Genomic DNA, 26,127 nt, shown 5'->3' on the forward strand with positions numbered 1-26,127 from the left:
AAGAGATGGGTGGCCACTCAGATGCTCCACAGTCGGTTCCTACCGTAAGAACTTTGTTCCCCTGTTCCCTGTGCTGCACTGTGTCAGCCTAAAACTAGATAAACCCAGAGAAACACTGGGGCTGCTCATAAAGGGCCTGGTATATAAGCCCCTCTCGTCCCCCAGTACAATACAACACCGGTGATATGGAAGGCTAACCCAGGGAACTGCTCAGCAAACATGGTTCAGGAAATACCAACATCTGTGATGAGACACAAAGAGAAATTCTTACTGTCTCTCAGTAGCTGGGTTTGGACCTAAAGACATGTCAAGCTGCATATGGCCACCCAAAATTACAGACAGCATGGCACCCAGAGCACTCACATGGTGCACAGGCTTCATTTTGTTTCCATAACAAGAGTGGCTGTTGCACTGTGCTCCAGAGGAGAAATAGGCAAGACCCAGAGCAAAGGGTTTCATTAATCCCTACTGTAGCTTCAAGGGAATTAACTGGGATTTGACACAGGTGAATTTTATCTAGCCACATGCCTCAACAGAAACAGTCATTTCTTTATGCCACTGAGGCAGCTAGGTTGAGAGCAAGGTGAAAAAGGTGCTGCAATCCTGCACACCCTTGCATCATGACAAGAGGCCTTCATCAGATCCAGGCCTGTGGGCAGCTCCAGTCGCTGTGTGCAGGGGAAGCCGCTGAGGCGCAGTCAAGGGAGGCCTTTGAGCCTCTGGCAGGTGGCTCTGGGCCATCCAGCAAGGAGCAAACCCCGACCCCTTCCTGTCACCCCCTTCAGATCAGCGTTTAGTAGGAGGCTGAAGACAATTTTTTTTCCCTGAGATAAAATTTCTGGAATATTCTGTCCTCTACAGAGCTATGACTGCATGGCTGTAGGGCCTGCATCGTCTGTTCTTGATAGCGTTTTACTCAGAAAATTACATTTTTTCCACCATTTCAGAAAGCCCCAGGACCAAGATTTATACCCTGTCAGGTTCACTGTGATGCAAAGCTAAGAGGTTAAACGTTAATGGCTTCATTTTGGGTTAGATTTCCACCAGCCGAGGCTGAAGCTCTCTATTCCCCACACAACTCTTACACGGGGCCTATGTGCCAATGGTGAAGAAATGACCACACCAACGTGGTGATGAGAGCAGTCGGCTCTCGGCAGAAGTTGACGTGATGGCTGCAGACCCCACAGCACTGAGAACAGCAGCTGTCACCGGGGCAAACAGCTGAAATAAAAGAGGAAGAAAGGCGGCTTGCAAATAACCGCCCTCGCTGGTCCAAATGGCTCTTAATGCTCTTTGTATAAAGATGCACTGTTGTTAACATCTGCTTGAGGCTAATCTGAAGAGTTGTTTGCAAATAGCAAAGCTGGTAAGCACCTGCTGCGTTAGGAAAGATGAACTTTTGCGGGCATATAACGTGCTATTTTATTCCCAGCAGCTCGCACAAACGCCACCCTATACAGAAAAGAAATGAATGGACTTTGTGAAGGGCACTTTAGCTGAAATTGGATAGGACTATACACAAGCACTGCCAGATACCAGAACAGTTTAAGAGTCTGGTTCAGAAATATTCTAGAGCCTGAGGATCTAAGTGGTTTTAGAAAGGCAACTAAGAAAAGGAAACCACTTGCCTGTGACTTAGGTAGATAACGTGGAGGTTTATGAATTAATCAGGGTCAAAGCTAATCAGAGAAGAAAGTTCCTGGAGCCACTCCTCTAATCTGGTTTTAAAACCGCCCTTTGCATCAGCACATTTGAGCACAGCGCAGATGCCATCTCCCTGGCATGCAGGGAATGCCAGAAGTGCAAAGCGTTTGCTGCATTTCCAGTTCACTCCTGTGCCTTCTGTGCCACTGTGAGGGCTTCCCCGAGCCACTCTTCTAGTACTGCTCTAGAAGGAAAATATGCTTCTAATTGCCCAGATCCTTTTCCCTCTCTGCCCCTTCTCGAAAAGTAAACGAGGCACAAAACCACATCCAGATTTATTGATGTATTTAAAATCTATTTTGTTTGTGTTTTCACTAGGTAGTTCTCTTGGGTTCTGGGAGAGAGATCATCCACTCCTCACAATTAAATACCCTCAATTTCCTTCCACTTTTGTTACTAGCTATTCGAATACTTTTGTTGCCATTTGGGAAACTGCCCTTTGATACACTGCTCAGCAGCAGCATCTGAGCCTGAAGTCTACTGCATGGATTAGTGATGGCCTTCAACTTGCCACCTGAAGCAAAGAGATTGGTGGAGTGACCCACCATTCTGTGCTGTATGCTGAGTACCCAGATAATTCCTGCTGCTGCTTCTTTTTTTTTTTTTTTTTTTTTTTTTCCTTTAATGCATCTTCGCAGCCTTTGCAGAATTTATTTGGTGTTAATTACAAAAGAGCATCAGCTGCTTCTGCTTCCAGGTGACACTTGCTCCTCAAACAGTGACTCTTTCTGGAAAATCACAGCACCGTACTGATGCATACAGATGATACTGAAGCCATAAAGTGTCTTTCAGAGATGAGAAGTCCAAATTTTTATCTCAAGCCACAAGTTATTAGCCACTCCTGCCAGTACCACCATTAATCTACTCACACAGAGCATACATAGTTCACAGCTGCATGTTCACACTGCGGTGTGAAAGGTGAGTGCCATTTCTAGATAGCTGAGTATTTCAAAAAGCCCTGTGAATGCACTGTTCATAATTCTGGATAACCAGGACACAGTGAATACAGTTGCTATGGTTGCAGGCAACAGACAGGGAAGATCTCTACTGCACCTCAGGCAGCAATAACTGATTGTGCCACTAAATCCACTTACGTTCATTTTTCACTATAGTAATTCACGGTTGTGCTGACTCTGCTGCAGGTAATGTTACTGGTATGAGCACCAGCAGGAAGACAGGCACCACAGATCGAGGGTCCAGTGGGGAAGATGTCCCCAGTCTAAAATAATAACCTTTAATTATTAGGTATGTATGCAGAAATGCTCAAACATATCCATGAAACAATGGCATGTCTCTAAGAGACATCAGCATCTGGTTCTGGTACATCTTGACAATAAATGGTAATCCATTCCTAAAGGGGATTCTTCTCCTTTGTTTACATTTGGTTAGAAACATTTAATAGCAGAGAACTCTTTACCTTAAGAGATCACGGATCCATTCAGGAACAATCAGACTGTGCTACTACATCAGCTTCACTGCTCACCTGAGTACCAGGAATTCAACGAGTCTTCTTGTACAGTACAATTTTAATGCCACTAACGTGACAAACAATCTTGCATTGTTTGCATCACTAACATACTCCATAAACAGCTCCTTCAAACGCAACAGTACCTAAATCCTCAAGACCTGTGTGCCAAGAGAAGGGTTACATTAAGACATTAATTAATGATATTATTACCTCTCTGTGCTACTCCAGCTAGGGTCATACTGACTGAGAGGGGTGCATGCCGTTAGGTACTCAAATGTGCCAAGTGTTTTTATTTAAATGACGTTGAAGAATAAAAAGCATGTGCAACTCAGCTCCTTTCCCACCACCAGTTTGGGACCACAGGCTAAAACTAGTCTACTTTTTAAAAAACAGCTACACTTTTCACTCCTGTGAGATGCATAAACTGGATGAATACTCTGATGTTTCAGTTTAGAGGGAAGCAGAAAGGGGTGGCATCATAAAAAATTAATAAAACTCTCTGAGTCCTGCTAAGCAATATCTATTCCCAGTATTGATTACCAGGGATGCATTTTTAACAACCTGTATCTCTTAACAAAGGTGGCCAATTAGAGGAGCTGTGACTCTGTAAGCCCCTGTCATTTTTCCATTGTATCTGCCCCCCTAATAAATATGTATTAGTGCAATGCACGACACCTGTATAGGTAGCTGAATTCATCAGAACCAATCTAGTTTTTCACAAGGGTTCTTCTGAAACACTCTCTGCTCTGCTGCAGAGATGCTGTCTAGATGAGCAGTTTTTGGAATCAGAGTGACACTTAGTGGCAGGATGGAAAAAGTGACTCTCAGTTTCTCAGCTTCATTCTGTCTTTTCTATTAGTAGGGCGCATAAAATTTTAATCAGCTCATTATCAGCATTTCCTGTTTGTGTGATAATATTATAGATGAGCATTACAATGCAAACCAAAACATGTACTTTTGATTATGCAAACTAATAGAATGATTGGTTTACTTACTTTATCAAGGCCCCTCACTCATAATTCATGTGCTGCTGTGATCTTCTGCAACTGAAAAGAAAAAAAAGAAAAAAGAATTTGAGAGATCAAAACAATACTGAATTTCATAAATAAATTACGTGAATGACCATAGCTTTGCACTCTGCTACAATCTGAATCTTTGCAGATTATTTGAACAGTCTGAAGAACAGCATTTTACATCTTTTATACAGTTTAGCACCTTTCTTATGTGTAACTGACAGCTCGTGATCCTCCCAGTTATTTGTTGGACAGAACATTTTCTGTATGTTTCTGAATGCACATTGAGTTATGCTTGACTGAATATGGTCTCTGAAAAGAAGGAGACATTTTCACTTTTGCGTATGGTAAGCGTTTGTGTATCACTTATCTTACGTAAGTATAATAAATTATGGAATCTTTACAGTTAAAGATATTTAACAATAGTCTTCACAAGCATTTTGTAGAAACATTTTAGGTGCGGGGGTTCTGCAGCAGAGTAGCAGTGTGGTCTATCAGCTTTTCTGGCCCTGTTTGCATTGCTGCAGGGAAGATTTGCAGCGTTAAGTTCAGTGATGGTGCCAGACCTTCTGAGCCTGTGGCTGCCTGGAGTCACTGAAACCCACGGTTACCCTCGGAGATTAATAAGAGCTATCATAATAGAGTGTTCCTTGAAAAGCTGTTTAAAAATGATTTCCATCCATCTGACACAGGGCCCTGTTGCATCCCACATGTCCCTGCGATCCGTTCTAAGCAGTGGGCCGTGCCTCTCTCCGCCACCTCCGCCGCCGCCGCCACCTGGACCTCCTCCCATCTTCGATGCAGAAACCACGAAGGATGAAGGAACAGCATCCCGCTCAGCCCTGTTTGCACAGCTTAACCAAGGAGAGGCAATTACCAAAGGTCAGGAGGAAAGAAAACAAACGGTGACCCTTGAGTCAAACTGCATCAACAGCTGCTATATGTACTGCCCCAAATTGCACCAGCATTTTTAAGTTACGTTTGGACAACTCAGATCTTTCTGAGGCTTGCACTGAGCCTGCATATCAAAACCTCCTTTAGAAGTAACAGCGCTCAAACTTGTTCAGCATTCCTGACATTCATACCATTTACTTAAAAGTCTCCATATAATTTTAAGGCAACCAAGCTAGACATCTTCAATCCCCAGCAGCTGGTGAACCTCAGAGCTGCAATTGTGAGCAGAGTTTATTCTCATTTCTAATTCACAGTCAGTGCACCAACCTGTGTCAAAATGTGTTACATGTGAAGTGAGAAGGTATAGCTCACCGATCGGTGCGGCAACGCTTTCTGTATTAATACTGGACAGTTGTAATTAAAGCGGATGGCTGTGAGTTTAAATACATACAACTGATAAATAAGCCTTTAATGCGGTACGGATAGGACAGATTAGAAAGCGAATCTTGCTTTTATGGATGTAAAATTATGCAATAGCAAGCTTGCAGAGCTCTCTGCAGACAGGGAAGGACTAGAAGACATTGCTGCATTTCCTGTGAAAGCTTTTAAGAGCTTTCCATCCACAGGCTTTAAATAGGTTTTATGTGAATTGCTAAAAATACGTGTGCAGTTACATTTTAGGTGGTTACCTAGGCAAATCTTGAGGAAATCAAAAATGTAAATTCATAGGATAATTTAACCCAATTGCAAATGATTTAGCTAGTATCGTTCTTATTTAAATGTGAATACCCTTAGGACAAGAAAACTGACTCTTTTACAAGCACCTTTTTTTTTTTTTTAAGGGCTTCGACATGTCTCTGATGACCAGAAGACTCACAAGAACCCCAGCCTACGCGCCCAAGGCCCACCCGTTCGTTCTCCCACGAAAAGCCATACTCCAAGTCCCACCTCCCCCAAGAACTCCCCGCAGCAGAGCCATGCCCCTGTCTTGGAGCTAGAGGGAAAGAAATGGAGAGTGGTGAGTTCCAGCCACACTGCTGAACTGCAACCCCTCAACACTGCCAAGCAGTTTGAGCAGTGGACGTCTTGCAAAAGGTTGTCTGTGATCAAGATGCAACTAATCAAAGTTGCAGCTAAAAATGGGCTAATTCTGTATTGCTCAGCCTTGCTGCACTTTAGCCATTAGTGCTCTCTAGGATCTGAAGTTAATTCATTGGTCTCTGAGAATCTGAGACGATTCATCTGAACTGGAGAGTGTCAAAGGGCACAGAATCACAGAATGGGCAGGGTTGGAAGGGAGCTCTGGAGACCTCCAGTCCAAGCCCCTGCCAAAGGTCACCCTGAGCACATTGCATAGGATGGCATCTAGGCAGGTATTGAGTATCTCCAGAGAATGAGACTCCACAACCTCTCTGGGCAACCCATTCTCTGCGCTGTCACCCCACAGTGAAGAAGTGTTATCCCATATTCAGGCAGAACTTCCCACTGTTCAGTTTGTGCCCGTTGCCTCTCATCCTGTCACTGGACACCACTGAAAAGAGCCTGGCCCCTAATTCTCAACACTCTCCCTTCAGATATTTATACACATCAGTAAGATCCCCTCTCTGTTCTCTCTTCTCCAAGCTAAACAAGCCCAGCTCTCTCAGCCTGTCCTCCTTCAACAGATGCTCCAGCCCCTAATCACCTTAGTAGCCCTCTGCTGGACTCACCCCAGTAGCTCCATGCCAAAATCAGACAGTCCCCCAGAAACAAATCCAGTGGAGAATTCAATTAAAATCCCTTCTTGCAGGCCACCCTTGTGAGAGAACAGTATTATCACAGAGTACTTTCTCCATCTTTGTTAATCACTAGAATTAGAGATTTATTTTCATCGCCCATTCCATGCAAGCACCTCTCCCGTGCTTAAAAGTGCAGACAGAAGTGTTTCCCTTTTGCTCAGTCTTCTGATGGAAAAAGATAGATTTGTTTATGATACCAAAGCACCTGAGTGAAAAGTCACGTCGCTGTGTTGGTTAAAAGAGGGAGGGAACAGCCTGTAGTGTAGTCATGCAGAAGTTTACACAGCTGGATGGGAGCCAAGCAACACTTTTGCGAGTGCATTTTTAAATTGCTGGCAGCAATTTAAAAAAATTAAGCCACTGGCAGGATATTGTTCTGTTGTAATGGTGTAATGACTTGAGGATACATTGTGCTGAATTCTGACTGTTAGCCAGTTAAAGAACCAAATAAATCACCTTTCTTTTGAAACAGGAATATCAAGAGGATAAGAATGACCTGGTCATTACCAACACTGAACTCAAGCAAGTGGCCTACATTTTCAAGTGTAACAAATCTACACTTCAGATAAAAGGAAAAATCAATTCAATTACTATTGGTGAGTGGATAGCTCAGCTGGGCTCTAAATGCCAATCTTGAAAAAACTGACTTATGTGATTCCTAATGCATCTGAGTCATTCCCTTCATTTCAATGGCCTGATCACCATGCTCAGATAAGCAGTACAAGACTGGGAATGTTTGTAGTTGATGCAGCAGGTGTGCGTATGTTTGCTCTTATCTCACCTTTCCTATTTATGATTGTTTTTATTTCAGACAACTGTAAAAAGTTTGGCCTTGTGTTTGACAATGTTGTGGGAATCGTGGAAGTGATCAATTCCAGGGATATTCAGATTCAGGTAAATATCTATTTGAAAAACAAAGGTAGGATGAGAAAGAGAGCAAGCAGAAAGAAAAAGTCCAACGTGTAGCTACAAAAGATCATTAAAAACCCCTATGAGCACACCAAGAATAAGAGACTGATGCACCTAAACCTATTGTCATATGCACTAAATTCTGCCGAGGTATTTAGAAAGTGCCTGTGAAAACTATTGAGCATTACTGAGTAAACCTCATTTAGTCCAGCACCTTCTGGTTCCAGCGAAGCTGAGAGATCTATACACTAGACGTGTTATTACTTCTGGCCCTAATTTCGCTGCTTTCATGGTAAACAGCTCCTGGCACTTGAAAGTTTAGCGGTGCTTCACAGAACAAATGCTGGCAGTTAGCTAATTGCTTTTTAAGCCTAGAAGCTGGTTATTTTTCTTTTCTTTTTTTTTTTTTTTTTTTATTCTCTCAAGGAAAATGTTTGAATAGACTGTTAAAGGACAGCTAAATGACAGAAAGTGAAAGTAGGCACTGGGATTTTGAAGGTCTCCCCTGCTAGCAACATGACACATTACAGGAGTAGATAATGTAGACACTTGCCTAGAAATGGGCTGTGAGCCTCTACTGATCTCATCTTTGAGAACCAGTGAGCAAAGCTTCATCAGAGATCATCTTCCTTGGTGGTTCTTGTGAAATGAAAATACACATATTTTTAATCCATCTATTTGCACGGGGGACATTGCCCCATGCAATACAGAATCACAGAATTGTAGGGGCTGGAAGGGACCTCGAGAGCTCATCGGGTCCAGTCCCCCTGCCAAAGCAGGTTCCTTAGAGCAGGCTGCCTAGGTAGGCACCCAGACAGGCCTTGATTATCTCCAGAGAAGGAGATTCCACAACCTCCCTTGTTGCCTGTCCCAGTGCTCCGCCACCCTCACCGTGAAGAAGTTCTTTCGCACGTTGGTGAGGAACTTCCTGGGCTCCATCTTGTGGCCATTGCCCCTTGTCCTGCCCCCACAAACCACAAAAAGAGGTTGTCCAAATCCCTCTGCCTCCCGCAGTTAAGGTATTTATTGCCAGGCAGCCTGCCTGACATTTATGGCACTTCACTCATTCAGTTCCAGGGGACTGACTGTACATGGTCTGATACTGGGCTGTGTCCAACCAACACAAGCAAGTCTCAGGAAAGGCCTTTGGGATGTATTAAGCAAAGTACATCTTTCGGATGTATTTCACTTAACTGGGATGTATTTTAAGCGAAAAGGAAATGAAATGTGAATTAAATTACATTAAAATGCCAGTCTTGATGAAAGGTGAGGTCTTTTGCTTAAAAGGCCATGCCTGCTGTATGACTTTCAAAGTAGACAACCCCGCTCCATGCCTCACAAATGCTGGTCACAGCCACCATGGTAAAAAATAGCAAGTTTTTTTTTTTCATATTTTGAAACTCTTGCAAGTGATTGACATTGCTACCAGCTGTGCATCATTTTCTGAACTGACACAAGCAGTTTTATTCATGATCACTACATGTCTTCTCATGGCACAGGCGGTTAAAGATCCCACGCATTTGAGTGCTTTTAAAAAAATAAATAATTTTTATCATTACCGCCAGAACTATTCATGAGAGATGAAAAATTCATATGTAATGAATAGCAAAAACACAGCTTGTTAATATTCAAACAAAGGGGAAATATCTTTTCTAAGAACAAAAATTCTTTTGATTAAGCAGGTTCTATGAATATTGCATAAGGCTTCTATGCCACGGAGCAGAGTGGAGTTCCACTTAAAAGTCTGGCTATAAGCTGCTTGAAGCAGGCAGCTTCTGCAGGGTTTGAGCATGCCAAGTGCTCAGAACCTCAATTTTCTCAGTATTTTGAAGACCCGAGCTCATAAATTACAAATACGTGATACATTACTGCAACAAATTTCAGTAAATTCACCCTACAGATTTTGCTATAGTTACTTCAGTGCCATTCTACTTCAATCCCCTTTTTCCCAGAGGCTTTTTTTTTTCTTGCCTGATGTTTGCAAAAACTGTTACACTACACACACCCTCCTTTTTCTCTGTGTTGCATGACATCCTGTTGAAGAAAAGAAAGATCAGTTTAGGATCCATTAAAACATAGAACAGACTTTGGGATCCAGGTGGGATGCAAAGGACAGACAACTTGCTCTTTGCTGCCACATTTGAGGAACTGAAGCTGAAATTATATTCTTAATTTGAATGATGAGAGACACACTTTTTTTATTTTTTTTTTTGTTTGCAAGTATGTGATTATCACATGCTATTCCTGCTTTATGGCTCAAAATAAGCTTTGCCCTTTTGATACACCGTCCAGAGTGTACTGCTGTCCCTGGCTCCTGCCAGACAGAGCAGGAGGAGGAGGAATTTTTACTGACAACCATGAGGCCAGGTGGAGATCTTTTAATCTGCAGAACTGTAAACAAGAGAAGATTTATTTCCCTTTCTCCCCTCAAGTAAATCCTTTGCTTGCTTTTCAGGTGACATAAGAAACACCTTTAAAGATTTAATTAAATTGATCTTGGTACTTTTTTTAGAACTGAATCTTGCCTGAAGGGGATAAAGACCCTTTGTGTGCTGTAAAACCCTTTGTGTGCTGTAAAACCTGGAAGAGCTTTGAAGTCTTTAGAACGCATCACAAAACACTTGTGAGTGGTGCTGTAGGCTGGGATCTTTCATTTGCCCAGAATGGGTTGGAGTTGACGCGTTTGGTTTCTTACCAGTCTCACTGATGAACAAGGTGAACGCTGCCTAAGCTTCAGCACAAAAATGTCACTGGAAGTAGAAAGAATGGAGAAAACACTTTCATCCAACCGTGTATTAAAACTTTGCTGTGTATTATAAGTTTGCTGTTGCATATAGATCTTTGTCACCACCGCCAGGAACTTCAGTGCCTAACAAACAGACAGCTTCAATCCCAAATATAAGCACCGTGCAGGCAGCTGACATCCAGATGAGACTCTGGTGGCCAAAACTAGACCTGCAGGCAGTAAGGATTTTATGAATAGTATCTCTGTTTGCTTTTCAAGATTTGATAATAACTATATTTCCTTCTGCAGGTGATGGGGAAAGTGCCAACCATTTCTATTAACAAAACAGAAGGCTGCCACATCTACCTCAGTGAGGAATCATTAGATTGTGAGATTGTGAGTGCCAAGTCCTCTGAGATGAACGTCCTCATCCCCCAAGATGGTGATTATGTGAGTGAGATTATTTTGGATTTTCTCCCCCACCCAATTTGTCTTGGTAGCTAAAACTGCTAGGAAAGTAAAAGCTAGCATACCTCACGTATTAACCTCACCAAAAAACATTCAAAACAATTGAATTTCTATGTACCAATATCTCAGTGATCAGTGCAGAAAACACTTTTTTTTTTTTCTGGATTACAAAGTAGTTTCAAAGATTGGACATTATTTCTTCCCATTTTGACAGGCGATGGCTTCATCTCCTGTCCATTTAATTTTATTTTTTAAATTGGTAACTAAACATAATCTCTGAAACAAACTCACTTCAAAACATTATATGAGAGCACTCAGGCCTGAAGAGGATGATGCTAAAGCTTGGCTAAATATATTGCTACTACAGTATTATATACTCGTTTTTTTCTAAAGCTGCTATAAGGGTAGCATTTGTCCTACTTTTTCTAGTATTTTCCAAAAGGTTGTTCTCAAAAGTCACCAAAACATGAGGATTGCATTTGCTGATGCAAAGGCTCCTTCCTCGTTCTAGTGAGACTTTCCTCCTTGGCCCTCCAGCATTTCTAATAAAAGTCATGCTCTGTCGCTTCACACACCAGCAAGGGATCATGGAGGTGAAGTGCACTCGTAACAGTTCAACAAGAGAGTTTTAAAATTGCACTGGATGGCTGTAGACAGAATTTCTCACAGACCTTTCACTCTGGAATATTTATGGTAGAAGAGTTTAGGCTTTATAAAAGAAAATACATGATGAGAATTTGGATGCTCCACATTTCCAAAAGTGACTATTGGATGCCCATCTTCAGACAGCTAAGAGAACAATTTTTGGTGGGTTCGTATTCACCTACTCCTTAAATAGAAAAAAGGTCCCTTTGATGAGTTTCTCCCCCAAACACCAGTAATATCTGAATTTACTGGCTATCAAAACACTGCGAGAGCTGAAAGAAAAAGTCCTTCCCTCCACACTTCTGTTTACTGGGATCTGAGAAAGACCCACGGATCTCTTCTGCTTTCACTGCATGCACAGAATGGACAAAGACCTTCCTCAAAGTTCTGCTTTGTGTTGTGTATCCCATAAAGTGTCTCTTGAAGTATATCCCATGTAAAATGATAGGATGTTTTTTTCAGTTTTTTTTCTTCTGTATCATATTATTGTTTTCCTCCTTAAAATTAAGTCTCCTCGCTAAATCTCCATGCTGAAATCCTTTCTGCTGTCTTCCAGGCCAGTCACTGATGGAGTCTAAGGTCATTTCTGGCGTGAGGTTTATTTAGTTAGTTGTTCCAAATAATTGTGTGAGAGGGCTTACAACAAAGCTGCACCATCCCAAGGCTATTTGAAACTGGGTAGCAACAAGGCCTTTTCCTGTGTGGCATTGTGAAATAGCTTCCTAGGGTAATGAGGAAAGCCTCTCTATAATCCCGGCGTGTCTGAGCTATCAATGCTTTGCCAGTCATGTAGCACTAACGGGTATTCCGTCAGTTTTCAGGAGGTACCCACTGTTTATCTAACCCTCGCTGCTGCTTTTGTTTCTTACCAGAAAGAATTTCCGGTTCCTGAACAGTTCAAGACAGCGTGGGATGGATCCAAGCTGGTCACTGAACCTGCAGAGATTGTGGGTTAACTTCCCGACACCACGCAGCGCTTGCTGACCGTGATCAGACCATAGCCAGCATAAGCAAAGCAGTAATGTAAAGAACTAGGAGCAGCAGTAGTTACTACTGCTGTGATAGGCCTTCAAGCATTAGCTCTGCATGCTAGGAACAATAACTCATCTGGCACGCTTTTGTTAGGCATCCCAGTATTTTTCAGGTTTCCACAGTTTGCCTTCACTTCCAATTTTAACTCTAAATGATGTCATGTGAATGCAACGCAGTAACGCCCCCACCTTCCAGGCACACCATGGGTTTGAAATACTTTATACATAGAGCCAAAATGCTGCATGATCCACTTCGTCATCATATGGCTTCAGTGCATTCCTTTTCATGTTTTTGCTAATCAAAAACAGCATTAAGACTCTACAACGTTTATTTTTACCTTCCAAGCTATTCCTGTACGATGCAGTAAGAATGCACCCCTAGAGGCAACTACTGGCTCCTCGTAGTGCTGTGGCTATCATAATGGGGTTTTGGTTTGTTTTTTAAGCAAGCAAAAAAAGAACAACATTCAGCAATACATTTTGCTAGTGGAAGATGAAAAAACATGATATTTTAATCAAACACTTTTCTAATATGTATATTTAGAAGATCCCTATGTTTTCAATGAAGACAGGTTTTATTATGATCCACACAGACTTGCTGTTGCCCTCTCATTTCTTGCCAATCAGTAATTCTTTCTAAACTAAAGCCTCATCTAAGTTAAAACCTTGCAGCAAATCACTTGAAAGTTTTGATACTCATATCTTCTTTCTTTTGTTTCTGAGACAGTCTCTCATTTTTCAAAATCTGACAGCGTATCTCGCATCCTCTTCAGAAAACTGAGAGAGGCATATGTCAGATACCACTTAATTTGCTTGCTGATAATCTTCCTTTAAAATGTTGCTATTGTGGCTCCTATTCACCAAAATATCCTTCTGTTTCTTCCCTGCATTTGTAAGCCTTACTCAGTTTCAAAAACGGCCATAAAGCAAAGCCAGGAATTTATGCCATTAGCTGAGCCCCGATACAGGCCCTGTTTAGCCCTCTGACTCTACTTTACAGTCCCTATTGTACATGCTTTTTTAACAAAGGTGGAGTGTTGTATACATTTGTACTATTTCAGCACATAGTACCAATAAAATTTTAAAAATTTAAAGTCAGCACATGTTTTTGATCACTCGTAATACTTTGTAATGGTGAAATCACAGTGAGATGCTTGCAGAGCTAGTTACAAGCTAAATTTTGTGCCTAATTTACCTTGAAAGTACATTGATCCTTGAGGGTTTTTCAGTATCTTTGACTGTCAGCCCACTATAACGCAACAACCAGTAGTGCACAGTCCGCAAGGTTTTGCTATCTGATGTCAAATCTATGTGTATAAGGTGTTTGCTTTAGTACATAACATTTTTTCAACAGTCAACTTCTTATGAAATAAAAATGAAAATGTACTTGTTTAAATACAAAGTTGTTCAGAGCTTGCTGTATCATGCTCTTTCTCCTATATGCTTTCCCTTTCTTAAACGCTGCCTCAAAGGCTGAACCAAGAACGAGCAGCTCCTCCTCCCTTCTCAATGAGTGTTGTCACTTCTGCTGCCACAATCCAGCGGGCAGTGGACGGTGGGCATTCTGCAGGCTAGCAGAGAAACCTGGTATTTTGTGCTTGTGACTTCAGCGACAACCACAGAATCCAGCTCTTTGTGACTCTCACTTCTAGCTACACCTGTATTTTCCAGATATTATGTCTAGGGAGATGATCGTGACCTGGTGCAAGTTTATCGGGTTTGCATTCTGTTTTTTGCTTTTCAAAAAACAGAATAGGGACGGAGTCATCGCAAAGACAGGAAGCCACATGCTGCTTTGCAGGAGATCATGCAGTGTTACACACCAGGAAAGTGGGATGGGAGACAGACGTTGTAAATATGCAAATACCTGTTACCCAGTTTGCATGGTCAGCCACGGGACACAAATCTGTGACTGTGTTCTGCCAGCTCCGATCCTCACGAAAAATATTTGCCGCACGTTTTCAGTAGGTTGGACTGTTCTCTGAAACCTGCCTTCAAAAATACAAAGGAATGCCACGCGAACAAAATAAACCCAAGACTCTGATTCCTCCCTACATGAATTTGTGTACAACGAAACGTTAAAACCAGTACTTTTGGTGCATATATTGTTACGGAACCAATGTGTCTGGTGTAATCAGCCCGGTGGTGTAATTCATTTTAATAAGCCTGCATGGGTCAGATATTTACCAGGCTGTGAATCAGCAGTAAAATACAGGAGATTTTAACCGTGTTCAAATGTAGAAAGCATTTTCCCTCTGAGAAGCTTCCACAGATCTCATGCTTTCTGAAATGGAGCCTTAAACAGAGCCAACAAGGGCAAGTGCCAAGTAAGAGCCTGGGCGAGGTGGCCCTGCCTGAGGTCCAGGTGGCCTCCAGAGGTCCCTTCCCTTCGCAGCCAGTCTGGGGGTCTGTGACAGCAGTTTAGCAGATCAGAGTATCGCTTGCTGAGGATTAGCGGAAATTAGAGGCACTGAGGTAGTGACTCCGTGCATCCACCAGATGGCAGAAACCAGCTGAGGCCCTGGCAATCGCAAACTCTTACCGACAGTGAAAAAAATGCTGGACCACAGCATCTGCAAGGGCTGTGTATGCCGTGCCTCAAGGGGCTGGGAAACCCTGCTCTCCAAAAGTCCCTGTTAAGACATGGAAAGACTACTCTGATTTTAAAATTATCATCTCGGTACAAGGAGGAGGCTTGACTGGGATGAATAAGGAAGAAAAAAACATTTACTCGTTATGAAAGATTAATCTCAGATTGTTTCTGAACACCACTAAGCATATTCCCACTAAAAGCACATCTCATTAAAAATACCGGATTGAACTTAAAACTAATATTTAGCAGAGCTGTTAACAATTAAAAGGTAAGTTATTTCAAGTCTGCATTTGAAAACCAGAAATCTCAGTGTCCTAGGGAATTTGGTATTTGTTAAGGCTTCCCAGTGCCATAGCTGTTACTCATAGTTCTTAACTATTTCTTGAGTCCTCAGTGTTTCTGGATCTGCACGAGTTCCTTCAGTGTTACTGTACTAAATGCATCTTCATAGATCTGTGATGTATTTCCTTCCTGGAGACACCTGTCCATCTGAAATCCCTCAGGGTCTCAACTCAGTGTTTGCCCTGAACGCACTCTCCTTCCACGCTATTCGAAAATGTGCAAGGGGCTGCCACTTTTTTCACAGACAACTGGAGCTTAAGTGCACCAGACTACATGACATGCTAGCAAGCAGAGCAATTATCAAGGACATCTCAGACGGGTTCACTGCCCCTGCTGGAGGTGTTCTGGGCCCATTCCTGTGAGAATATCACCCCTAAGTAGCTACTGCCCTCGGAAGGTGTCCATAACCAGGCACCTGATGCATGAAGCAGTCATTAGATGAAAATCACAAGTAGCACACCCCAAAGAATGTCCTGGCTACCAGAAAACAAGAGCCTGCTCCCTCCTTCTGGTTGAAATAATCCTGGAAAAAAAAATCTGTTTGGGTGCCAAATTTTCACAGAATAGACAACACTCTACTTCTCTGCCCCATGCTCTGTGGTGACTTTCTAGGCTTAACCCTTCTTGCCAAACTCTTGCTGCCTGCCAAGGGCCCAACCTGAGTACCACCAGCCACCAGAGACTTTTCTTCTCCAGACCTCTAGCTCCACCCAGCCAGTGCTGCTTCAGTGGAGGCAGGCTCATATTTCCTAGCTGGGCACAGTAAAGAACATGCTGTTAGGTAATGAGGCAACTGATAAGGCTTCCCAGTGGCACAGATATTATTTTCCCAGACTCCTGAGTAAAGCATTTTTCTGATTGTTCTTCATTCAAATCAGGTCAAATAAAAGAATTTGCACACAACTCTTAAAACAGACAATCCTGCTAAACAGGCAACCACACTAGAAACCTACCTATCCTAAGATGAAAGTGGAAAAGTTCCTTTTTTTTTCCTCTGTCTAATTTGCTATGTCTTTTTATTAAATGTGACCATGGGGAAACTGGTATCTGTACGTATCACACCTGAAGCTGCATGTTAGAAAGAAAATGTCTCAGCAGACCGTGGTAGCTTGAGAGCCAATCTCCCTTCCAAAATCCTCAGCTGGACGCGACAGCCTGGTTTCACACTGAAAGGCTAAACTGATTCAATTCAGGGGACAGCTGTGCAGTAGATTCCTCTACAATTAAATATATCGTGCTTTACTTTCTACTTAGGTAAATGCATACACTTGTTTTTCTGCTCAAGTTCAATGTTTTGTACTTGGCTTGACCCAACAAGGGGTAGAGTTCTCACTCCATGGTGACCCTGCAGTTTCAGTGGCGAAGAATCTCTATAACCAAGGTTTGTGCTTCATTTTACTGTATACATAAATATACAAATAAATAAATACACAAATGCTTACATAGCATGAAAGTTGCTCTTCACAGCAATTAGCTGCTTTGTAGTGACAAGAGGCTGCTGCTGATTAATGGCCACCAGTTCTCACCCAAGGACTCTTTTAAAATAGAGTCCTGTTACTCTCCTATTAGTTGAACACGTTAGGGTGAGGCAGATGTGATCTGAATCCCCCAGGCAAAGAAGGAATTGAACTTTTCATACACCCAGATGAATGCTTCAGCAAACCCTTGGTTTTAAAAACTGGTTAAGACCTTGCCCTGAGAACAGGATGCTTTGTTCAAAAATTAACAAAGAAGCACTGCTGTAGCTCCTAATAGCCAGATTTAAAGCAAACCAGTGCTCTGTTACTTCCTGTTGATTATAAACGGCTATATAAAAGGCTTCCCACTCAAAAGTGATAGATTGGGCTTTTCACCACTTACCCACACAGAAAGAGCTTAAGATTCCTTTCCAGATTCCTCCTAAAAGCTGCAAGATCTCCTTTTAGGTGTTTACCTCCCTTTCAAAAGGTTTCCTCTTGCCTGAATCTCTTTTCAAGACAAGAGGATATTTAACTGTCAAGGCACTCAACCACTTATTTTCATCAACCAGTACAATGAACTACCCAAGATCATTCCCCTTTCTGACTCTGCTCACAAGAGAAGGCACACTAAACTAGGGAGATGTGGGAAAGGAATTTGCAGGTGGCTTCACACTTTCACACATCCCTGAATTAGAGATAATGAGGAAACAAGCGCTAGAAACAAAAACTTGAGCAAGGATGAGATAAAGTAAATTGGCTACAGTGTTAAAGATGAGCTTTGGGCAGTGGCCAGTTGCTGGCTGGCTCAAGGCACGTGTTTGAGGGTCTCTAAACAACTGTATGACAGATTTGGGCGCGTGGACAGTGTGTGGGACTACGGGGAAAGTATATGTAGTAGTGAAAAAGGGCAATAAACGCCTCCTGTTCAAGAGCCATCAGGAGTCTGTGTCTTGCATCCATTCAGGGAGAAAAGAGTGATACAGAAGGTCATGCATACTCCCATCACGTGTGGCAATCGCACAGCAGTGAAACTAGACTTTTTGTGCTCAGAAAAGCAGTGAGTTCCCCGCCACTTGCATGCCTTGTTGTTATGGCACCTCTTTATCATATACAGCATAGAATAATCTGAACACCTGCATTATACAGAATTTTTGAATTTGTGGGCTATTTTTTGAAGGCAGAAGAACTAAACACTACTGACTGAAAAAATTGGGAATGAAGAAATACTGTACTGTTTGTCTACCTTTTCCTTCCCTTCTCCCTCTCATCAGTCATTTAGTTTCACCTTGAATACCCAACATAACTACATAGTAAATCCCAACGGGTTATGGGATTACCTAAATGGTATGGGATTACCCTAAAATTTACATGTGACTGGCAACATTATGTGAAGCCTGTGAGAACTTGTAATTGTATCTACAGATCTGATCTGGCTTGAGAGAACCATGACAATGCGTGTGGACACACACACACATACACACAATGGCCAGCCACTTTCATCTTGATAGGTTTGTGGTGAAAACCCAATTTAAAAACAGTGAAATTATTTTCATATATAGAAATATATGAAATATATTTTTCATAGATTTTTCATTTTCGTTCATCACTATAGCTGATGAAGGACAAGGTGAAATATTACAAAGGAGGAAGCTCTACTATGTTACTTCTATCTTTTCCAAGCTAGATTGTCATCAGCAGTTAATAGCCATGTTAAGATAATGTATTTTGGGGTGTCTTACATGTGATCTTGGGACTGTGGGAGGTATTATTTCATTTTTTTTCATAAATCCACACTCCTTGCCCTTGTCTTACATCAGATGGTCACCTCTAGGCTACCACAGTGCATGGTTTTCTTTTGTATACTTCTCTATCTTCTTTCCATTTCTTCCTTCCTTACTCTCATTCTGCATTGTTCATCCTAGTTGTGCTAAAACTCGCTATATTTCCCAAATCAGCTACCCATATTGGTTTTGCCCAGGTCTACGTTATAACACACATGCCATCGGAACTCTAGCTACAAAATGGGTGCAGAATGTGTGATTTCATTTAATTAAGGTGGCACAGGCCAAGCACTTTGTCAATTCACCTCAGCTTGCCTATACCAGAGACTCCCACCAGAGGAACTACTTCAGCTCTTAAACGAGTTGGGGTTGCATGGGGATATACCCTGAGAGAGGGCTTTTTGATTTTTTTCTGGTCAGTTGTCCTACGTGCGGTGTTAAAAATGGGAAACGCTGTGTGACTACAGCATGTGTCACTATCATAGAATCACAGAATCATTAAGGTTGGAAGAGACCTCCAAGATCATCTGGTCTAACCATCACCCTGCTACCAGTGTCACCCACTAAGCCATGTCCCCAAGCACCACGTCCAACCTTTCCTTGAACACCCCCAGGGATGGTGACACCACCACCTCCCTGGGCAACCCATCCCAATGCCTGACTGCTCTGTCTGAGCAGAAATGTCTCCTCGTTTCCACCCTGAACCTCCCCTGGCACAACCTGAGGCCATTCCCTCTACTCCTATCCCTGGTTACCTGTGAGGAGAGGCCACCCCCATCTCCTCACCACCTCCCCGCCCCGCCCGGCCCGGCGGGTTGACCTGTCCGCCCTCCGCGCTGGGAGGGGCGCGGCGCTGCCTTGGCGCCTGCGCGGCGGGCGGGGCGCTGGGTGCGGGAGGGGGCGGACAAGATGGCGGAGGCCGGCGGCGGCGGCCCGGGGGCCGGCTGCGAGAGGAGCCCCGCGGAGCCCCCCCCTCCTCCTCAGTCCCCTCCGGCAGAAGGGAAGGCTCTGAGCGCGGCCGAGTACGCGCGGCGGGTGCACCAGTGGCTGTGGGACTCGTACTGCGGCTACCTCAGCTGGCAGAGCGGGCTGCCCGCCCTCCTCGCCGCCTCCGCCGCGGCCAGCGCCGCCCCGCAGCCCCCGGCCCCCGCCGCAGCGGGGGGAGCCGCGGCCCCCGCCGCCGCCTCCGCCGCCTCCACCGCCGCCTACTACAGCCCCTTCTACCTCCTGGCCCCCGCCTGGCCGCAGGCAGCGGGCAGCAGGCCCGGCCCCGCGCCCCGGGCTGCCCCCGGCAGCGCCACAGCCCCCAGGGAGCCGGCGGGGCGGCCGGCAGGTGAGTGGGGGCTGCGCGCAAAGAGGCGTTTGTTTTGTTTTTATTTTTTATTTTTATTATTTCTCGGTTTCGGTGTTGTTAAGTGCGTGGGCTCGCTCAGCAGGGCCTGGGGCGTGAGTGGTGGAGGAGCGGGGAGGTGTTTGTTTGGGGGAGGCGTTTTTGGGGGAGGTTTGTGGCGGAGCGCGGCGCGCAGGGGTCTCCTCAGGAGGCTGTGGAGGGACGGTGAGCATCGCCCTGAGAAACGGGGAAAAAAACAACAAACAAAACATCCAGGAAGGGCTGCGGGCAGGCTCTGGGTTAAAGGCAGGTGCCGCTCTGCGGGGCAAAGTGCGGCGTGGCGGAGCGGCTGCGTTTGTACAAGCTCAGAGCAGGAGGGGAGAGCACCTTGACTTGCACCTCCCCCCGTTGGAAGGGAAGGGAGCCTGGCTTTTATTTCAGGGTACCCACAAAGCAGCGTTTTCCCTAATGGTGCCCTGAGTTGGAGCTACAGGTTGCTTGCGAACAGATGGTGCCAGTCATCGAAGCGGACGCGGATACGGGGCAAAGTCTAGCCTGAAGCGCTCCTTGCTATTTTATTGCTGTCTTGTGTTGTTCTTCAGCAACAAATTCTGTGTGCTAAAGGCGTTTTGGGGCACGAAGAGCCACGTTAAGAGCATTAAGCAGCCTTAATGCTGCTGAGCAGAGCTGTGGGGAGTGCTCAATACTGTTGCAACACCCGGCCGTCCTAGGAGAAGTCTCCGTGTGATGCAGCGATAGCCGTGCGATTACATGGGTGCCCTGGCTCCAGATTGCAAACGGATGATGTATCTGGAACAGCTAAAGTGATTACATCTCCTCTCCTGCTGCAGATTAATGTCCCCGCAGCAGGCTGGGCAGGACAGGACGCGTTTCCACGCTGGTGCCCCTGCAAGCGACAGCCCGTCGTGCTTACCTAAGCTGGAATACGTGACAGCTTGTTAATGTTGCAGATCTTAAACGGGGCTGGTAAAAAGTGGAGCTGGTGACTGCCTCGTCCAGCTCCGTCTGAGTGTCAGAGCACCAGTATTGCACTCTGGGCAGCAGCAAGCTTTGTGTGGTTTAAGACGCTTTGTCCCCTTGCCCCTCCCTGCCCTACTGTAGGAGATTACTACTCTTACGCTGGGAACAGCAGCACAAAAAGTGTGCTGGCGCCTCGGCTGCCCTGTCACGCTGCCTGCTTGACTGCTGTAGCCCCCCTTAATGACTAGTGTAATACAGGGTCGCTGTGGTGGACGTGTGCCAGAGTCAAGGGCTGCCGAGGTTTCTCAGCCTAATGGAGTTTGACAGGGTCTGAGTACTTCCTTCCGTGCCCCAGACACTCAGCTTCCTCCTTATTCAGCTGTTGAGCCTGGTGCCTCCAAGTGACAGCGTGCCCCTGGCTCCAGCCTTACCCGGCTGGCCGGCCCTGTGCTGTCTGCTGCTGCGTGCTGGCTCTGGCGCTGAGCAGGCTGCGTGAAGGAAACCCCAGTTAGAACCGAGTTGGCACCCTGGGCGTGCTCTGACCATGAGCAGTGCATCTATTTTAGCGTTGTTTACGTGAGGAAATTACTATTCAACAGCATCAATGCAGAGTTAACAGGATTTGGGAGATACCGAATGGTGGATGGGTCTAGATGAAGTTAGTTTTTAATTATTTAACGAGCGCAACATTACTCCTTGGAAACTGGTGAAGATAAACCTTGTTTCCTCTGCTTTAGCCTTCTGAGGTGGTGTTAGCAGCAACAGCTTGTAACTGTGAATACTTCTTCTGCCCTAGCCTGCCCTTGGCCAATTATGCTGAGAAATGGGTTACGTTTTCTGGCTGATCACAGGGCAGCTGCTGTGTTTCGTCCTAATAAGCAGTCTGTAGGAATGTTTATGGTCAGGTGTGACTAATACACTAATTGGCTGCTGTTCCTGGGTCCGACATGAGACAAAGCAGGCTGCATTTTTTGTTGAGAGCTGCTATTTGGTACAGGCTGAAGGCTTGCTAAGGAGTTATATGAATCTTCCTTAGATCTAGACTCTCAGATTTAGTGAAATTCTGAGGTTCTGTGTGAGCTGAGGCTCTTTTAAATGAAAGAATGCAAAAATTGATACATCTCCAGTGTGCCTCAGCTCTTCAGAGGGGTGGGATTTTGCTGGTAATCCTCATTATAAGGGGACTCTGAGCTTGGAAAGAGTTTAACTGAATTTCAGAAGGCTCTTGTAAGCTAAATAATTCAGATAATTTCTCGTTGATAGATTTTGTAGATTTTTCTTAGTGTGAGCCAGGATGACGATCGTGGTTTAGTGAGAGTCAGCCAACAGGCAATAAACTCTTCATTTAGAGCACTCCAATCTGGGTCACGTTAACTGTTTCTCTTACAGGTCGCGAGTTCCTTATCCCTTCACTGGCCCACAGGTTCATAGCAGAGATGGTGGATTTCTTTATTCTCTTCTTCATCAAAGCAACCATTGTTTTAAGTATTATGCACCTCAGTGGGATAAAGTAAGTAGAATAACTTAACAGTTTGTTACACACAGCCTTAAGCTCTTTGAGGTGTCGTGGTGTGGTTGTGTGTGTGGTGTGGTTGGCACTGAGTCTGCGTGTGTAAGGTCAGAAACAATTGTTTACCTCTAAGACTATCTGCTTCTTTAATGGTAGGTGTCACAGAGCTCACTGAGCTCCTCTACTTTGGTTGGTGTAAATCAAATATTTGTGTCTGGTTAGGGAATCAGAGCTCGGAGTACGAGCACAGTTACATTTCTGAATCCAAGTTTTCTGCTAAAAGAGCCTTCCCCATGGTGACCAAATGTAAGCTGATAGTGTATGGAAAACATCTTTCACCTAGGTTGAACTGATGCTTGAAAAGTGCGTAGAAGAGGGTTAAAACCCAAGCAATCACTATGTCAGTGTATATTATTAGTATTTGTTGTTCAAATAAACACGCAAATAAAATGCTGACCTCTCAGTGCTATTCAGATGCCAAAATCTCCAACTCCTACCTGACGGCTTGTATTTCTAATTTGATTTTAGTAGGCTGAAAATGATGCAAAATGAAGTCCTGGGAAGTTGGAGAACTGTGTGCACTGCTTCTGCCAAGTAGTGGAGGTGATGGAAAGAGAAGGCATCTCTTACTTTCTGAATTAACTTATAATATGTTCAATATCACGACTTTAGCAAGAGCAAGGAGGTTGCTTATAAATAACTTCAGGAAAATGTTCTCCTTTTTTTTTTTCCCTCCCTCTTGGCGAGATGTTTGCTGGAGGTCAGACTGAGGAGTTGTCAGGAAAAAGTACATCCTCACAGGCAAAAAAAAAAAAAAAAAAAGGAAATGCAGGTTGTGACGTGCGATCATTTTCTCAATCCTGAAGTCTGACAAGTCCTTGTCTAACTGCATCAAAAGCATGTCCATGCCACTGCTGGGTCATAATGTTAAATCTGTAGGGTTGTGAAAATACCCAGTTGACCCCAAATGGATGCTTTGTGTAGCTTTGTTAGGGTAAATAGCTGAAGGCTGCAATTGCTAAAGTTGAAACCTTCCAGTTGGACATCTGCGTGCCTGCATCTAGGAGCACACAGTGAAAGCTGCAGGGACTGGAGAGTGACAAATCAGTCTTGGTCATGCAACAGGAGATGAAGCTCTGTTGCTTTCCTAGGGTGACTTGCAAATTCTCCCAGGCATTTATGAATGCTTTTTTTTTTTTTTCCCTCCCTGTAAAGAAGTGACTTGCATCCATTCCATTTGTGCAGTTAGATGATTGCAGAACCCTTGTGTACCTTGCAAGAAGTTGAGGAGCTTTTTAATACCAGAACTAAAGGAGTAAATTCTAATATTAAACACCAGTAGTGGGAGCAGGGTCAAATAAGCTCAGTTTGTTGTTGTGTTTTGTCACTCAAGTTGTCTTATTTTGAACAGGGACATCTCTAAATTTGCTATGCATTACATAATAGAAGAAATAGATGAAGATACATCCATGGAAGACTTGCAGAAAATGATGGTAGTAGCTCTCATCTACAGGTTATTAGTCTGCTTCTATGAGGTAATTACTCACAAATAGTAGCGTCTGTAACTAATAGTTGTCAGTTCTTGAATAAGGTAAAAAATAAAATTCTGTCATCATTGGCTGATGAAGTAAGTCCTCTTTATTTTGGGTTTTGTGAAGCTGTGTAGCTTTTACGCAGTTGTGATGAAGACCAAGTTTGCCAAACCCATCGACAGCACCGTGCTGTGTGGGATTGAACAAACTTTTCTTTTGCAGATAATCTGTATTTGGGGAGCAGGAGGAGCTACCCCAGGGAAGTTCTTGCTCGGACTGAGAGTTGTGACGTGTGACACATCTGTACTCGTTGCTCCCAGCCGTGTGCTAGTCATTCCTTCCTCAAATGTCAGCATGACAACGTAAGTGCGCTTAGCCTACGCTGCTTTCAGGGTAGTGTTACAGAAAGCACCCGATTTACGAAGGAAATGCCCATTTTCTTTCTTTATTATTGGCTTTTGCAATAACTGGACTGCGTGATTTTTAAATCGCAAAACCTGAGAATTGTTTTGGCAATCATGAATATTCTCCAAGTTAGGTGGTAAAACAATCTCTTCTAAATTCTTTTTAATGCTATACAAAAACCGAGGCACTAAACTGAAGGCTGGCTAACTACTAACCTAAGCAGAAAAGTCAAAATACGACAACGAATGTTTTATTTTCATTTCAGGTCTACAATAAGAGCTTTGATCAAGAATTTTTCTATTGCTTCCTTTTTTCCTGCATTCATTACACTGCTGTTTTTTCAGCACAACAGAACAGCCTATGATATTGTAGCAGGAACTATTGTGGTAAGAAGAAATGGAATCAGATGATGCCAAAAGGTGATGGATTTCCAGACTGTTTTTTGAGCACCACCCCCAAATGAAACAAAGACCTACCCCAAAACTGAAATTGAGATGACCATCGGAATCTTTTGCCCAAATTAAAGCAGAATGATTCAGAAGATAAAGGAAATGGGTTGCTCCAGTATGGTGCCAGCAGCTACCTTCAAAGTATTGGAGTTTTCACAAATGCCAAAGAAATTTGAGAGAAACAAGACGCAGTAAATCTGAAGTATTAACCTTAGATTGACAGGGAAGTAAGCGGCTGTACTGTTAACTGCAGCTAGGTGCTGTTCTGTTTGTCAGTCTAGGGAAAGCAGATTCAGAGAAATACTCCACCTCAAAAGAAACGTTCCTAGTTTTGGGTGTTGGCAGGTAACTCGAAAATGTTGTTTTCCAAGCAGTTGCCCGAGCTGTATCGCAAACTGTCTGAGGGGAAGGGAACTGCAGTATTAGACAGTGAGGCAAATCATGTTAATTAAATTGCCAGATGTGCAGTGTTTATTACTTCACAGGGCACATTTCCTCACCTCTTAAAGTATTTTATCTATCTGAACATTGATGTGACAAGTTTTTTTGCATGATTCTCATAAGCATTGTCATTATTTCACGTGTCAGAGCTCATGAAGAGGTGAAACACTAGCTGCTTTTTCTTTGGGAAGGCTGTGTTACACTGCAGTGTTAGTGACTTGGCATGTACATAATTCTGGAGCTGTGAACAGTACACATCATCTGCTTCTGGTCGGAATGAAAGCACTCGTCTCTTTCTTGCATAGAATTATACCAAGCGGAACAATTGAATGAGTTTCAGGAGCATGCAGAAAATAATAACTGAAATGCGTGTCATGGGTATAAATCCACAGAAGTACAAGTACTGGTTATGTTCACTTTATGTTCTGGCTAATTGTTTGTATATTCGGAATAACAACTACTGAATAAAAAAGCCTAATATTTTGCATGATTACATAGCTCTGGTAATTTGTTCTTATGTCATTTAGTGTCTTGGAAAGGACTACACACCACAATGTTGATGTTTTATTCCTCTCTTAGTAAGAGTTTGGAACTCTTCCAAGACCCAGTTTTTGTCTGTCCCTCCCTGAGGCTGTTGGCTCTAACCCTACCTTCAATCTTGGAGGCTG

The 26,127-nt window shown here is 43.7% G+C and overlaps 2 protein-coding genes across 3 annotated transcripts in view; both read left to right on the forward strand.

The window, feature by feature from the left end:
- The window catches only part of CAP2 (cyclase associated actin cytoskeleton regulatory protein 2), a 63,564-nt gene extending 49,831 nt beyond the window's left edge, over positions 1–13,733 (forward strand). For both annotated transcript variants that reach the window (XM_068674794.1, XM_068674795.1), the window contains 6 exons: positions 4,878–5,067; positions 5,922–6,097; positions 7,330–7,453; positions 7,669–7,751; positions 10,801–10,941; positions 12,477–13,733. In XM_068674794.1, coding sequence (XP_068530895.1) covers positions 4,878–5,067; positions 5,922–6,097; positions 7,330–7,453; positions 7,669–7,751; positions 10,801–10,941; positions 12,477–12,560 — 798 coding nt within the window. In that variant the 3' untranslated portion in view covers positions 12,561–13,733. The remainder of the gene's footprint in view (positions 1–4,877; positions 5,068–5,921; positions 6,098–7,329; positions 7,454–7,668; positions 7,752–10,800; positions 10,942–12,476) is intronic.
- Positions 13,734–19,679: 5,946 nt separating this feature from the next.
- Positions 19,680–25,952, forward strand: FAM8A1 (family with sequence similarity 8 member A1). The gene is made up of 5 exons (XM_068672906.1): positions 19,680–20,144; positions 22,512–22,632; positions 24,044–24,167; positions 24,387–24,526; positions 24,835–25,952. Exons 1-5 carry the CDS (start codon positions 19,721–19,723, stop codon positions 24,977–24,979), a joined length of 954 nt encoding a protein of 317 aa, XP_068529007.1. The 5' UTR covers positions 19,680–19,720; the 3' UTR covers positions 24,980–25,952.
- The last annotated feature ends 175 nt before the right edge of the window (positions 25,953–26,127 follow it).

The sequence above is a fragment of the Anas acuta genome, chromosome 2 (assembly GCF_963932015.1).
Source record: "Anas acuta chromosome 2, bAnaAcu1.1, whole genome shotgun sequence".
Lineage (NCBI taxonomy): Eukaryota > Metazoa > Chordata > Aves > Anseriformes > Anatidae > Anas > Anas acuta.